Genomic DNA, 14,232 nt, shown 5'->3' on the forward strand with positions numbered 1-14,232 from the left:
AGGGCAAATGGGAGTTAAAGGTAGAAGGTGGGCTTTGTGATGCCATAATGGTCCTCCTTCCTGACACTAACATAGGAGGAGCCAGGGGAGCACATAGTAGGTACTTGTCATATCTCAGAGGTGACCCAACTTTATTTTTGCCATATTACAGTCATGCTCCTCTCCCCAGGAGCCACATCACAGTGGAATAGATGGTTGTCTTTACCTGTACCTTAACAGTAAGTGTGAAGCCAAGGTATAAATAACATCCTTCATTGCTCTTGGCCGATTTGCTATTATTTAGTTACTTGTGATGATGTATTCAAGTTCTGTCTCTGCACTATATTTTTTGCTGTGTGAGAGCCAGGACTGAGCGTTCTCACACCTTGAAAGGAACCTTGAAAAGAACTTCCTGTCCTCAGCAGGTAGCATAGTACTTAGCACGTTAGCAGTTCTTGAAGAGGTTTACCTGCTGATAGGTTAGGAATTGGGCTGATATAGAATAACACATTTGACTGGTGGCCTCAGGCACGGCTGAAACTTTTTGTGTCAAGAAGTATAAATTGGTCTCACTGCTCCTATCCCGCTCCCTTTTCTCTGCCTCTTAGCTCTGGCCACAATCATGCCAGGTCCTGTCCATCCTAGCCCTGCCTACCACCTGTTGGTCCTACTGGCCTGCTGTCAGGCAACTCTTTTGGTGGGTCCACTCCCAAAGGCTGCTGCGTGAGGTTCTTCTGAAAAGGTCAGGACAGTGTGTCCTGGAGAGGGCAGCTCTGGCTGTTGGCCTGCTCTTGGCCAGTTGGGCATTCTTGGGCCCTGGTTGAAGGCCCAATCACGTGTTGTCTCTTCTCCTCAGCTCTTCTGTATGCCACCATCTTCGGGAACGTGACGACCATTTTCCAACAGATGTACGCCAACACCAACCGGTACCATGAGATGCTCAACAGCGTTCGGGACTTCCTGAAGCTCTACCAGGTGCCAAAGGGCTTGAGTGAGCGAGTCATGGATTATATTGTTTCCACCTGGTCCATGTCTAGAGGCATCGACACGGAGAAGGTAAGGAGGGCGATAAGCTCAGGTGAGCCCTGTGTGTCAGCTTTCCCAGGGAGAATAGAGGTGCACCTGGGGCAGGGGGTTCTCAAACCTGGCTGAGGTTTGGGTAGTTGGGTTCCCAAGTCCTACCCCCAAAAGTTTTGCTGGCTTCCAGATCGGCTTTCCTCAAGGACTAGAAATTAAGAGATCAAGAGCCATTATTTAAGAAACTGGAAAGCCAGTGTGTCTCCTGGAGAACTTGTTGGAAGTCTAACTGTCCAGGGCAGAATTTCCCAAACTTGTGATGGTAAGGCTCAGTGCCATCCCCGGGGAGGTCATCATCGTGACTAATTTTCCTTTGACCTCAGGTTCTGAGATGGCCTAGCCCTGCCACTGATTCTGTCCTTATTTAAATTTTTGGTATTTTGTTCATCGGGGATTTTTTTTTTTTTTTTGGCGTGGATTTTGATTTTGTAAAATATTGTATTAAATTGTAAATTATGTTGATTACTGATATTTTAGCCCAAGGCTGTTGCCTCACTGTAGTCTCAGCTCTGATAAGATTCTTAGAATTCGCGGTCATTAAACAGATTCCCAGCCTCTATACCAAATGTATGGAATTCTGGATTTAGAGGAGGGGGAGGTGTGAGGAAAAAAATCTTCATTTTTAACAATTGCCCAGGGGACCCTCTTCATCAGACAAGTCTGGTGAATACTTATCAAGGGTCTGTGCCTTAGTCTCGCTGGCTTAAGGAAAACCTCAGACCTCTCTCTAAGGCTAAGGTATCAGTTTTCCCATCTGTGAAATGGAAACAGCCATAAATCCCTATTGTTCTCTAAGAGTTGCGTTATTCTAGACGCATTTCAATAAAGTGGAGAAACTTTGTGGCTGGGAAGAACAGAGAAAAGATGCAGCGGACTTTCTATTCACTTCGCAGTTATCTCCTGTGTTCATTTTCTATGAGCAACATGTCATCCTGGGTCCATTTTTCTCTGCTTCTCAGTGTTTTCCACCCTACTTCTCCTTTTACTGCCAGTCTCTAGGTACTTGGGGAATTCTGATTCCTTTCGCTGTCAGAGTAAGAAAAACAGAAAGATAACGCTGTTGCAGAAACCTAACACATTCAAAGCCAAATTCCTCTGACTTTGGAGCAGCTATCCTTGCTCCTCTTCCTCTGTCAGAAGGGTTAGCTGAGAGTGGAAGTTTAAAAGGAAAACCTGAACTCAATTTAATTGATTCCCACATAAAAGGAAGGATAATTCAGGTTTGTTGAAGATCAGCCATGGCCACAACGATAACATAATAAGCTCACCACCGTAGCACTGGCTACCTTGCCTTGAACGCTCGTTAAAAACAAGTATTTACCGCGCTCTCTGCGTGTGGGCCCCGCACTCACGCTTCAGTGACACTCTATGGCAGCTCTGGGAGGGAGCTGCTGTTATTTTGACCCCAGAGACAAGGACCCAGAGGCCTGGTTAGTTTTGTTAACTGCCTCTGGTCATAGAATTAAGAGTGGCAAAGTCAGGATTTGAATCTGGTTTTGTTTGACTTGGAAGCTTGTGCTTTTCCTACTGTTACTTTTTAAATTTATTTTAATTTATTTTTTTTAAATTAAAACACATACTGGAGGGAAGAAGGATGAGCAGATGAGTCCAGATGGAGTTGCCCTCATTTCTGACCCAGGCAGGGCGTCAGTCGGGTGGGTCTGAGTCCCTGGTTTTGCCAACCACCTGCCCTTACTGAGTCTGGTGTTTTTGCTTCATTCAGCAAGGCATGTAGGTTCTGTGGGTGCCTGGCAGCTGATGGAGCAGAAAGGAACTTTGATCTGTCGGCCCTGGGGCTCCATTTCCCAGGGACCAGGAGGGCTTTGTAAATCTGGTTGTCTGGAAAGAAACCCTTCCCCATCCCAGGGCAGGGCTGGGCTGGGTGGCTGCCCATGGGAGACAGCACTGTCAGCGTTTGCCTGCTCTGCCCCTCTCCAATGACTCACTTTCCTGAGAGGCTTTGGGATTTGCCCCAGGTCCTAACCTTAAGGACCAAACAGAAGGGAAGGTGCCCAGGAAGGGGTCTGCAGCTGAGAAGCATTCAGCTCAGAGAGAAGGGTTCAGGACCCCCTAACCCACCCAGTGTGGAGCCAACAGGAGAATGATGGAGATGCCTTATGGCATGGCAGTCCGGAATGTTTCCTCTCCTCCTCACAAGTGCTTTCCAGTGGATCCAGGAATAGGGCCCATGAATAAAACATTGTTTCTGTGCCAAGGCCTTGTTCATTAGCAGCCTCTGCCAGCAAAGCCCAGCCCAGGGGAAACCAAATACTGAAAGGTGAATTTACCTGGAGAGCAAATGTTGGTTTTGAACTGCTGGGCACAGTTTTGACAGGGCATGTGAGAGTTCTCCCCCTGATGTTCTGCCTGGGGAGAAAAGGATCCAAATTAAATCTGTATTTCTTTCTTTCTTTCTTTCTTTTTTTTTTAAGATTTTATTTATTTATTTGACAAAGAGATCACAAGTAGGCAGAGAGGCAGGCAGAGAGAGAGGAGGAAGCAGGCTCCCTGCTAAGCAGAGGGCCTGATGCTGGCTCGATCCCAGGACCCTGGGATCATGACCTGAGCCTAAGGCAGAGGCTTTAACCCACTGAGCCACCCAGGCGCCCCTAAATCTGCATTTCTGTAGGAGTCTTGTTTTTCAATGAGCCGGAAGGAGGGAAACACTTGTAAGCTCTCAGCCCCAGCTGCCCTTGGCAGTCTGAATTTTCCTGTCCCTCTGCTCTGTCAGTGCTCCTTCCCCTCTCGCAGAGATCCTGCTCACTTCCTCAGCATCCCGCAACCCCAGAACAAGCAGGAAGAGGCACATGGAGCATGGGGACCAGTGTGTATGGAGCCCCTTCCTGGGTCCTACACTGTCCTGGGGGAACCATACTGGTACTTGTCCTTTCAGTTAATCCTCCTGAGCCAATGTGAGCAGTGTGCACTTTTTAAGAGAAAGTCAAGTGTAGAGCAGTTAGGCCACTTGGAGGGGAAGGAGCTGGGATTTGGACTGTTGGACCTCTCTGTCCACTGCCTCGCCTCCATGCAGAGTGCGAGGGCTCCTGAGAAGGTAGGGTAGGAGCAGCACAGTCACAGGCAAGGTGAGACTTGCACAGACTTTTGAAGGAGGCGGAGAAACTTACAGATTCCAAGGTGAGCTCCAGGCGCAGAGGCAAATGCCCTGTGTGAAGGCACAGAAGCAGGAGTGTGGGGGTAACCAGCATCCTAAGTGTCTTCATTGAACTTGTTTGATTTTATGCCCCCAGCTTTGCTCACTAGGCTAGAATGGAAGAAAGGGTTATTTAAAGGACACACCTAATTTCTCTGGAAAAGTCCACTTGAAGGCATCCTACTGTGTTACCTAATGCTTGCTATGGGAGGGGCCATGCAGTGGTTTCTTGTAAAAATTTAGTTCAGGGAACTATTTCTCCCCCTAGAAAAGGCTGAGAAATTTTCCTTTCTCGAAAGACCCACATGACCCTTTAGAGTCCTCACTTTGCCCTGAGTTTCTAGATACTAAAAGTGGAATTACTAGTGCCTTTGTTTAGGGTAGCCATGTAACGTAGGAAATGGTTAGTATCTAAACTAGGCTCTGGACTCAGACAACCTCGTTTGGGAGCCCAGCTCTGCCATTTTCTGGCTGTGCAACTTTGGGGAAGTTATTTATCTTCTCTGTGCCTCAGTTTCCTTCTCTGTAAGATGGTACCATACTAACACATCAGAGGGTTATATCAGGATTAAATTAGCTACTAAATGCACATAACAATCATGTAAAATCATTGCTTAATTTCATTCAATTTGCTTAGGATTTGTGTCCTCCCATGAGATGGTAAGTTACAAAAAGGCAAGGGTTTTGTTTGTGTTGTTCACAGCTACATCTTCAGAGCTGAGAATGATTCCTGGTATATCATCAGGTCTCAATAAATAAATATGAAATGAATGAGTGACTTTAAAGCACTTAGCTAAGCCTGGCACAGAGTAAATGCTCACGAAATATTACTTTATCTCTCTTTAAGCCACACACAGACCATCAGCAGTGTGAGCCCAACCTTCAGAATACGTCCTGAATCTGACCACTCCTCCCTGGCTTCCCTGCCAGCATCCCAGTTTGGGCCACCTCACTTCTCACGGGGCCTCCTGCAGGAGTGACTTAACTCAAATCCTTGGCTCCATCCTTGCCACCCCAAAGTCCGGGCCCCCAAACTCCACTCTCTAGCTATGGTGATCCTCTTAAAAAATACAGCCTGGTCTTGTCACTCCCTCCTCACACTCCTCCAGTGTCCCCATCACACTCAGAATAAAGTCAGAGGCTTTTCATAATGTCAGGTCTTCAGTTGTGTGCGTACTGGGCATTCTCCCAAATCTTCATCCCCTACCCTGAGCCCCTCTTTCATGCTGGCTGTTGCTCAGGTCCCCTCACCATCTTCCTTGCTGCTGGGATGTCTTCTGACACATTTTGCAGGTGTCCGCTTACATGTCACCTCCTCAGACAAGGCTTCACCAGCTATTAATCTAAAGAATTCTCCGTACTCCCAGCCCCGACTCTCTGATCCTTCTTCTGAGCATTTAGTATGGATTTCTATGCTTGCTGCTTATCTTTCTCATGAGAGTGTAAGCTCCATGAGGACAGGTACTGTGGCTGTGCTGTCTACCTGTGCCTTGAAGAATGCAGTCTAGCCCAGTGGGGGTGGCTTCTGCTCCTGGGGTCATGAGGGACCACAGGCTGGAGAGCACAGTGAGGACCCTGACACTTTTTCTCCCTGTGCCCGCCCAGGTTCTGCAGATCTGCCCCAAGGACATGAGAGCTGACATCTGTGTGCACCTGAACCGCAAGGTGTTCAAGGAACACCCAGCTTTCCGGCTGGCCAGTGATGGCTGCCTGCGGGCACTGGCCATGGAGTTCCAGACAGTGCACTGCGCCCCAGGGGACCTCATCTACCATGCAGGAGAGAGTGTTGACAGCCTCTGCTTTGTGGTCTCCGGCTCCCTAGAGGTGATCCAGGATGACGAGGTGGTGGCTATCCTAGGTAGGTGTGTTAATTTTGCTGGACATACACCTCTGGGGACCAAGGTTGGCCAAGTTACTGGGCAGCTCAGTGCCACTGTGGCCTTCAGCCAGGGAGAGTGGGCGCCTCGGGGCAAGGCCAACTGCTCGCCTCTATTCGACACACCGATATTTGAGTGCCTGCATTGTGCCAGTCACCGTCTTAGGCACTTGGGGTATTTCAATGACAAAAATGGGTTTTGTCCTCTAGGGGTTCCCAGGCTACTGGGGGAGAGGAGCAAATAAGCAGACACTTGTACACTGCAGAAGAAGGATCTAACTCAGTATTCAAGTGTCTGGAAGGCTTCCTGGAAGAAACGATACGTAAGCTAAAACCTACAGACTGGAGAAGTGAAGGGCAAGGGAGTGTCCTCAGCAGGGGGAAAGCACGTGCAAAATCCCACAGAGAGAGCAGGATGTATTTGTAGAACTGCGGTGTGTCCCTTTGGCACGGCTAGAGCAACAAAGCAAGAAGGGCCATGGGTGGGAACTACGTCCTAGGCAGATCATGGCAGGCTCTGGGAGCCACGCTGAGGGACTTGGACTTTACTACGGTGCACGCGGGAGGTTAAAAGCAGGAGAGAGGGTAAGTCAGATTTGAACTTTAGAAAGAGAACTATAGTTTCTGCTTCGGGAGTGACTACAAGGGGGGGTGGCTGGGGCAGGGAGAGGAGGTTGGAGACATGCTATTCAGGGGCAGGTGGATGGTGCCCCGGACTGACACTGTGGTGGGCAGAGGGAGAGAACCAAATGGAGTTGACTCATTTAAGAAGTTGAGTCAACAGAGGATTTGCTGGGGCAGAGGTGGGGGGTGGGGGAGTGGTTGAGGACTGCAGGATTTCTCACTTGTATAACAAGGAAGCCAGTGTGCCACACACTGAACTAAGGGATGTGGGGCATGAAGCGGGGTCGTGGGGGGACATGTTGGTGCTTTGGCCTTTTGAGCATCTACAGCCTTTGAGAGATTCATCTGATCGTCTGAGGAAGCTACAAAACAGCTCTTCACTGGGGCCATTTCTAGCTCCATCAAGTACTAGCCAACATTTATGCTCATCTAGTCGGTGCCAGGCATTTTATGTACATTTGCTCGTTTAACCCTTGCAGTAACCCTATGAAGTGATTTTATTATCCCCATTTTGCAGATGAGACCGTGAAAGCTCAGAGAGGTTAGGATGAGGTCCATGGAGCCAGCATCCTGGAAAATCTCCACTCTGATCCATTTTGCAATACCACAGTCCTAAGGATAGATTATGTAGTTTGCTGGCCCATTAAATTTCCAGATACTGCTAGACATTGTGGACATACTTTACCCTATATATATGATTTCTTAAGAAACTGAGGGAGGGAGAGGTTACATTTTGTGAAAGTTAGAAATGAGATTCAAATTAAGTAGCTAAGCATACATTGTGTGTGTATGTGTGTGTGTATATATGTGTGTGTGTGTGTGTGTGTATATATATATATATATATATATATATATACACTTTGCAAACTTTGTTCCTGCTTGACTTTGGAGTGCACGATATGCATCCTTCCTGTTGCTTCCCTGGCCCCAAGCCATCTTTCCCTCTTGATTACATTCTGCTCAGGTTAACCCAAGGATGATTTATATTCCTTCAGCATGAGCTGGCAGATGGTCAGAGGGAGCCTGGGATAGAGACTGGGTTCAGGGTGGAGGGTGAAACTATTCTTTGCTAAAATAAGGATGTGGATTCCTACTCTCCACTGAAATCTGTAGACAGGGTTATTCTGCTCCTTGCTGTCCTCATCCACAGAGAACTGAGATTTGACTGTGTGTAGGACTAGCACACATGAAGGGGACAGCTACTGCTTTAGTGACTGAGAGGCGGAGAGGCCCTTCATCCCTTCCTTTAATCCTCATCGGTGTCCTTGATAAAGAGGACTTTCCATTGGTAATCACCATTGAGATATTCACCTGGCTAACTAGTGATTAGTGAGCTCTTCTTTGAGTTGGAATTGGAATTGAATTTGAATTGGTCCTTTGGTTAAGGACATCCTTCACTCATCTCTGCCCTTTTTTTTTTTTTAAGATTTTATTTATATGCTTATCAGAGAGAGAACACACAAGCAGGGGAAACAGCAGGCAGAGGGAGAAGCAGGATCCCCGATGTGCAAGGAGCCTGATGCGGCACTCCATCCCAGGACCCTGGGATCATGACCTGAGCTGAAAGCCAGCTCAGGACTGAGCCACCCAGGCATCCTGACCCATCCCCCTTATTGGTAACTCACCAAATGCCTTTCCAACGCATCTACACCTGTGACCAGCACCATCCTCCTCCCATATGCATCCGCAGGGCATCCTTAGTGACCCACCTCACACAGTTGTGTGTTAGGAGTTAGGATTGAGCAGTGAAGCCCTGAGAGAGGTCGTAGGTGCAGAGGGCTTGACAAAGGCAAGCGATTGCTTCCCAGTGGGGTCTCCTTTCTCTTCTCTCTTCTCGTGGGGAAGCCCACCAGGGCTTGATCCACTGTTGATTTACTTGGTCGCTTGACTGCTTCTCCAAATCCAGCCCTCTGTCTCTGGCTCCCTGCGCACCCAGCCTGCTCCGGTTAGCAATGCAAACAGGAATTCTGGAATCACTCAGCAGCTTCACATTTGGGGCAGTTGTTGCCCTCAAGCTGTCCCGACTAGAAAAAGCATCTTCGCTGTGTCCCCAGGAGCCAGATTAGGTCCAAAAAGTAGGTCCAAACTTGAGATCCTAAGTAGCCTGTAACATTTCAAGAGGTTCTTATTCTATAAAAGACATGAGACAAGTCCTTTGACCAAACTTGAACTCTTGGCCAAAACGCGTAAGGTTCCCAGCTATTTGCTCCCTGGAAACTTAAGTTCAGAGTTCTGTTGTTGTAGCTTCTTCCTAAATAGACTATCTTTTGCTCAATTTACTGAAATCAGTTGTTCATGCAAAGGGGGTTCAGGTGACAAGTGGTTGTTAAAACTAGATCTCTATTGCCTTTTGATGCATTTCAGTTCAATACAACCAAAATTTATTGAACATATACTACTTATGAGGTGGCTATCATAGAATGGGAGTATCAGTGGGCAAGAGATTAGCTCCCCTTCTAGGAGCTTCTAGAAGCACAGGATACTGGTGTTACGAAAAAGTGTTACCTGTTCTAGAGGGTCATCTGAGAAGTAATTTTTGAGCAGGTACGATATTGTACCTTGTGCTCCAACAAGGAAAAAATAAATAGCCAGGGAATTCTTAGTTATCACAAAGCCAGAGGCTTTAGAATAAAGCCCAGAGCTCATCTGTCACATTCAGTTGTCTCTACTTTCTTGTTATCAGATCGCTCATTTACATTCTGCTAATTTGTTTTTTCCTCCCAGTTCTAATAGTCTGCTTAATTTTAGCACAAGAATAAGGAAAAGCGTATGTAGTCATAACTGTGTTTAATAAATGTTAAAAATAGAACCCTTTCTAAAAAAGTTTTCTAGGAGAGTGTCAAACTTTCTCAACTCAACTCACCTAGGAAATAGTGTGTTGTCTCATGAATGAATAAACACATGTGCGCACATAGTCATAGGTCAAGCTCAAGTGCCTATTCTTGCCGCAGGCAATGCGACCTGGTGCTTTCTATTAGATTCCATTCTCTTTCATTTAAAAAGAAATTGACGTCATGACTCACTAAATTGCTTTCTTGACTGACGCAAAGCCTGCCGTTTAAAAACGGGGTTCCACCAACGTCAACAGTACTTCCCTTGGACTGAAAGCCTTGCTGTCCCCTGAGGGCAGAGACTATGCCTGCATCATCTCTTCTGATCTCCTTTTCCTCTGATGTTCTCTGCCTTACGACCGAGAGGACATTTTCTCAATCTCCTTTTGGAATTCTCTTAGAAATCACTCATGTCTTCTCAAATTTAGTTTGGCGGTTCTTTGAAGTAAATTCAAGCCTTTAGCGTGTTCATTTTACTCATTATATTTTTAAAGGCATTTTCTCTCAGTTTGTCATAGCTGTCAGAATAAAAAGGCATAGATACCCATTTTACCCCTGCCCAAGTGGTGGAGATGCCCACGCACCTGCAAGTAAGTCATTATCTTGGTTCTGTGACACTTGACCAAGTAGAGGAGTCATGGAATTTCCTCCGATCTCTGTCTGCTTGAGTGTGGTCCGTCTCCCTACATTTCCATCTCAAATATGCAGGGTTTAGATGATCTTGTTTTCCTGTGATTTAGTGTCCCTATAGTAACTTCTGTGGATTTTGTATTTTAATACTTAATTTGTATTTTAACCATGGATCATCTTGTGTCCTTTCTTTCTGTTTTGTTTTGTTGTTGTTGTTGTTGTTGTTGTTGTTTTTTCCATTCCCTTGGGCAAGGTAGTGTCTTTTTGGCCAGACTGCACTGAGGAGTGGAAAGAGCCATGGGCCCGGAGCTGGAGACTTGCCCATAGCCCAGGCTCTGCACAAACTCCCTGCAGGAATGCCCCCACTAACCGATGAAATCTCTGGGTCTCCTGCGCTTCTCCTGACCCCATCACACTGTGCCAATTGCATGTTTGCTCCTCTGTCCCTTCTGTGAGCTGAGATCCTTTGATTTCCTATCTGTAGCTTGGCCCAGCATATGAAAGGCACCAGGGCCTCTTTGCAGAATGGAATTGAATTGAGCTGAAAGGCAAGGAGAGACTGAGCAGTGAAGGGCTGCTAGTTCCAGAATAGGGGGTCTGGACTTTATCTTGTGGGGATGAGGAGCTCAGAGAACATTTCAAACATGGACGACATGAAGATGTGGGTCCCACAAACGCACAGGCATGGAGGCTAGCTAGAAGATTCAGATGAGCAATGATGAGAGCCTGTTTATGGTGGTGGAAGGGAGATGTGGGGACAAGCTGCAGCCCAGAGATATTAGGGAAGGGAGAAGCTTCTGGCTGGGGGAGGTGAGGGGAGGGAATAATTTCTGGCAGCTCATGGACAAGCAGGAGGGCCAGAGGAAAGATGAAGGGTTTATTCTACTGAATTTGCTGTGTCTTTATGGAACAGATCTAAGTGTGGCTCTCAACTAGTGGAAACTCTTCTCAACTTATGGATGAGCCAGAGTCTGCCCAATGAAGGGAAGCAGTCTTAGGGAAGACTGATAGGCAGGCCGTGGCTCATCACACACTCTGAATTAACTTAACAATCTGCAGTCCTGTCCTGTCACTATTGAACTAGGACTTACGTGTAGATTCTTCTTACATGTACATGTAAAGTTGTAAATGCTTATTTACAGGTGAAATCTTTTTTTTTTTTTTTTTTTTTTTTTTAATGAACACCCCCTTCTCATGGTTCCTAATTTGGAAGACCCTTTCATCTTTGCTTAGTTAGATTTGTATTCCAGAGGAGGAGGACCTAGCCTAGGATGGTGGCTCTGTGAAGGTGGAGTTAGGATTTGGACATCTGAGGTAGGGCATTCTAGATGGAAAGAATAGTGTGAGCTGAGGCCTGGCGAGGGAAAGTGTGTTGTGTAAGCCCAGGACCAGTACTTGAGTTAGAGCTGAGAGCCCCGAGGGGCAACAGTGGAGCCTGGGGCCAGAGAGGCAGCTCAGAGCTCATCTGTGGACATTTCTAAATGTCAGCATGAGGAGCTAGGCTGTGGGGAATCACTGAAGGTGATGGGTAAAGTGACACCATTAGAGCTGTGCTTTGTAAAAATTAATGAACTAGACACAGAGCAGAGAGGGAGGGCAGTCGCTGACTCTGGCATGTAGTAGAGATGAGAGGTGGTAAGGTATGGGCAGTAAAAATGGAGATAGAAATAGGGTTGCCAGGTCAGATACAGCACAGCCAGTTAAACTTGGATCTCATATTAATAGGTAATTTTTGACTGAAGAATTTCCTAAAGATGGAATGGGATATACTTATGCTAAAAATTTTTAAAAAAGTATCCATTTATCTAAACAGGGTGTCTTACATTTTTTTTTTTTTGCTAAATTTGGCAACCTTTGATGGGAGGGACGTGTTGATGAGACATTCTGGAAGGAGAGTCTGAATGGCTGTACTGGAACAGACAACTTGAGTCAGGAGGAAGACACAGTGAGAAAGGAAGGTGATGAGCTTGGCTTTGACTTGTTGCATTTAAAGACCAGTGGGGTATCCAAGTGGAGAGCTCAGAAAAGTGGGTCTGGAACCAGGGAAAGAAGCCAGGGCTCAAGACAGAGATTTAGGATTCAGAGGAAGGACTAGGAAATAGGAAAAACAAACAACAAACAAGACCGGTGCAGAGAGAATACAGGTATCACATTCATTTTACGAAGTGAACAAGTATTTCAGAACATTTTTTAAAAGGGAGTCTAGGGTATCTGAAGATACTAGTTAAGCATCTCCCTTTGGCTCAGGTCATGATCCCAGAGTCCTGGAATTCAGCTCTGCATCAGGCTCCCAGCTCAGCAGGAAGCCTGCTTCTTCCTCTCCCACTCCCCCTGTTTGTGTTCCCTCTCTCGCTGTGTCTCTCTCTGTCAAATAAATAAATAAAATCTTTTTAAAAAAAGAAAAAGAAATGGGAGTCTACCCATTCAAAATGATCATGAGGAATTTTAAATGGGATTAGAAACTCTTACGATAAGTAAAGTAAGAAAATATAATTTTTAAATGCAGTATGATCTTAGTTATGGGGAGGAACACATTTGTAGATAAAAACCCACAAACATCTCTACCCACATGTCAGAGGGGTAGATGTTTTTAGTCTGTAAGGCTGTAGGTGATTTTTGTTTCCCTTTGTCATGTATATATTTATCTTTCAAGTCTTTAAAAGAGCATATGCTCTTTTCAAAATGAGGAATTTTTTTTTAATTTAAAATGGAACTTGAGAAAGTCAGCATTGTTTCATATATTCTTTTGGTTCTTAGGATATCATTTGAAAGAATAACATTTTTTTCAGAAAGCAGTTTCAACCGCATTTCTTTTGTTATTTACCACTCCAGTCAGAAAAAAAAAAAAAAAAAGACATTACTTAGTGGGTACTACCCAACCCCTCCCTGAAACGCTTAAGGCTCCCACGAAGGCAGCACCTAAGCAAAAGATTGTGAAGCCTGTGAAGGTTTCTGTACCCCGAGTTGGTGGAAAACACTGAGTTGGTGGATCAGATTTTTTTTTTTTTAAGATTTTATTTATTTATTTGACAGAGAGAGAGAGATCACAAGTAGGCAGAGAGGCAGGCAGGGGGCGGGGCGGGGAAGCAGGCTCCCTGCTGAGCAGAGAGCCCGCGGGGGCTCAATCCCAGGACCCTGGGATCATGACCTGAGCCAAAGACAGAGGCTTTAACCCACTGAACCACCCAGGCGCCCCAGTGGATCAGATTTTTAAATAAACATCTGACTATAACTTAAAAAAAAAAAAAAAAAGAAGATGGCTAGGTGGTGAGGACAGAGTGGCTATCTACCCAGGATTTTGAAAAGATCAACAACTTTATGTAAAACCCTCATTATTTTGGAGATGGAGAAGCTAAATCCTTCATGGAGCTGCTTCCCAAGATGCCTGAGACCTGGAGGGGTTGAGGGAGAGGTCCCCCACTTCCTATGCTACCATCTTCTGGAGTGCCCCTGCCCCCCACTGCCCTGGGGACCTGGCATAGCTGCTGGAAGAATATGGCTGCAGGGTACCATATAACAATGTCACTTGCTCACCCTCAACCCAAGGGGAAGGGGCTGTGTTTAAGCATCTCAGTGATCCAACCAAGCATTAATATTCATACAACTGTTCCATCAACCGAAGCAATTACTTTAAATCCACACTCCCAGGGAGAAGCTAGCCTAGAAATAATCTAGAACTTCCAAAATGCATAACGTTTGTGTCCGGTAATGCACAGGGTACTTGACTGAGGCAGGGTGGAGGTGGGGACCAGGTTCTACTTCTTTAATTCTGTTTTTGTTTAAGCGATTAAAAAAAAAATTGGTTTGTAGTCTCTGAAGACACCGGTAGTTAGCAGAGTCAATATATCTTTCTAAAGGAAATTCTTACAACTTCAGTGCCCAGACAGAGGGGAATGGTTAAAAAACCATGGTAAATTGAGGCAGCTGTTACGATGATGATATAAAAAGTGTTATCGGCATGTGAAATGTTTTAAATATAACGTTAAGTGGGGAGAGGGGAAGCAGAGTCGTAGCTCTATGTGCTATAACCCCAACTGCATAAGAGTGGACTTGCAAGAAGAAAG

At 45.9% G+C, this 14,232-nt stretch overlaps 1 protein-coding gene across 2 annotated transcripts in view; it reads left to right on the plus strand.

The window, feature by feature from the left end:
• KCNH1 (potassium voltage-gated channel subfamily H member 1) overlaps positions 1 to 14,232 on the plus strand; it is a 386,370-nt gene that overhangs the window by 276,460 nt on the left and 95,678 nt on the right. For both annotated transcript variants that reach the window (XM_032878101.1, XM_032878102.1), the window contains exons 8-9: positions 836 to 1,035; positions 5,813 to 6,065. In XM_032878101.1, the coding sequence (XP_032733992.1) occupies positions 836 to 1,035; positions 5,813 to 6,065 (453 nt within the window). The remainder of the gene's footprint in view (positions 1 to 835; positions 1,036 to 5,812; positions 6,066 to 14,232) is intronic.

The sequence above is a fragment of the Lontra canadensis genome, unplaced genomic scaffold (assembly GCF_010015895.1).
Source record: "Lontra canadensis isolate GAN:19392208 unplaced genomic scaffold, GSC_riverotter_1.0 scaffold63, whole genome shotgun sequence".
In the NCBI taxonomy this organism is placed as follows: Eukaryota; Metazoa; Chordata; class Mammalia; order Carnivora; family Mustelidae; genus Lontra; species Lontra canadensis.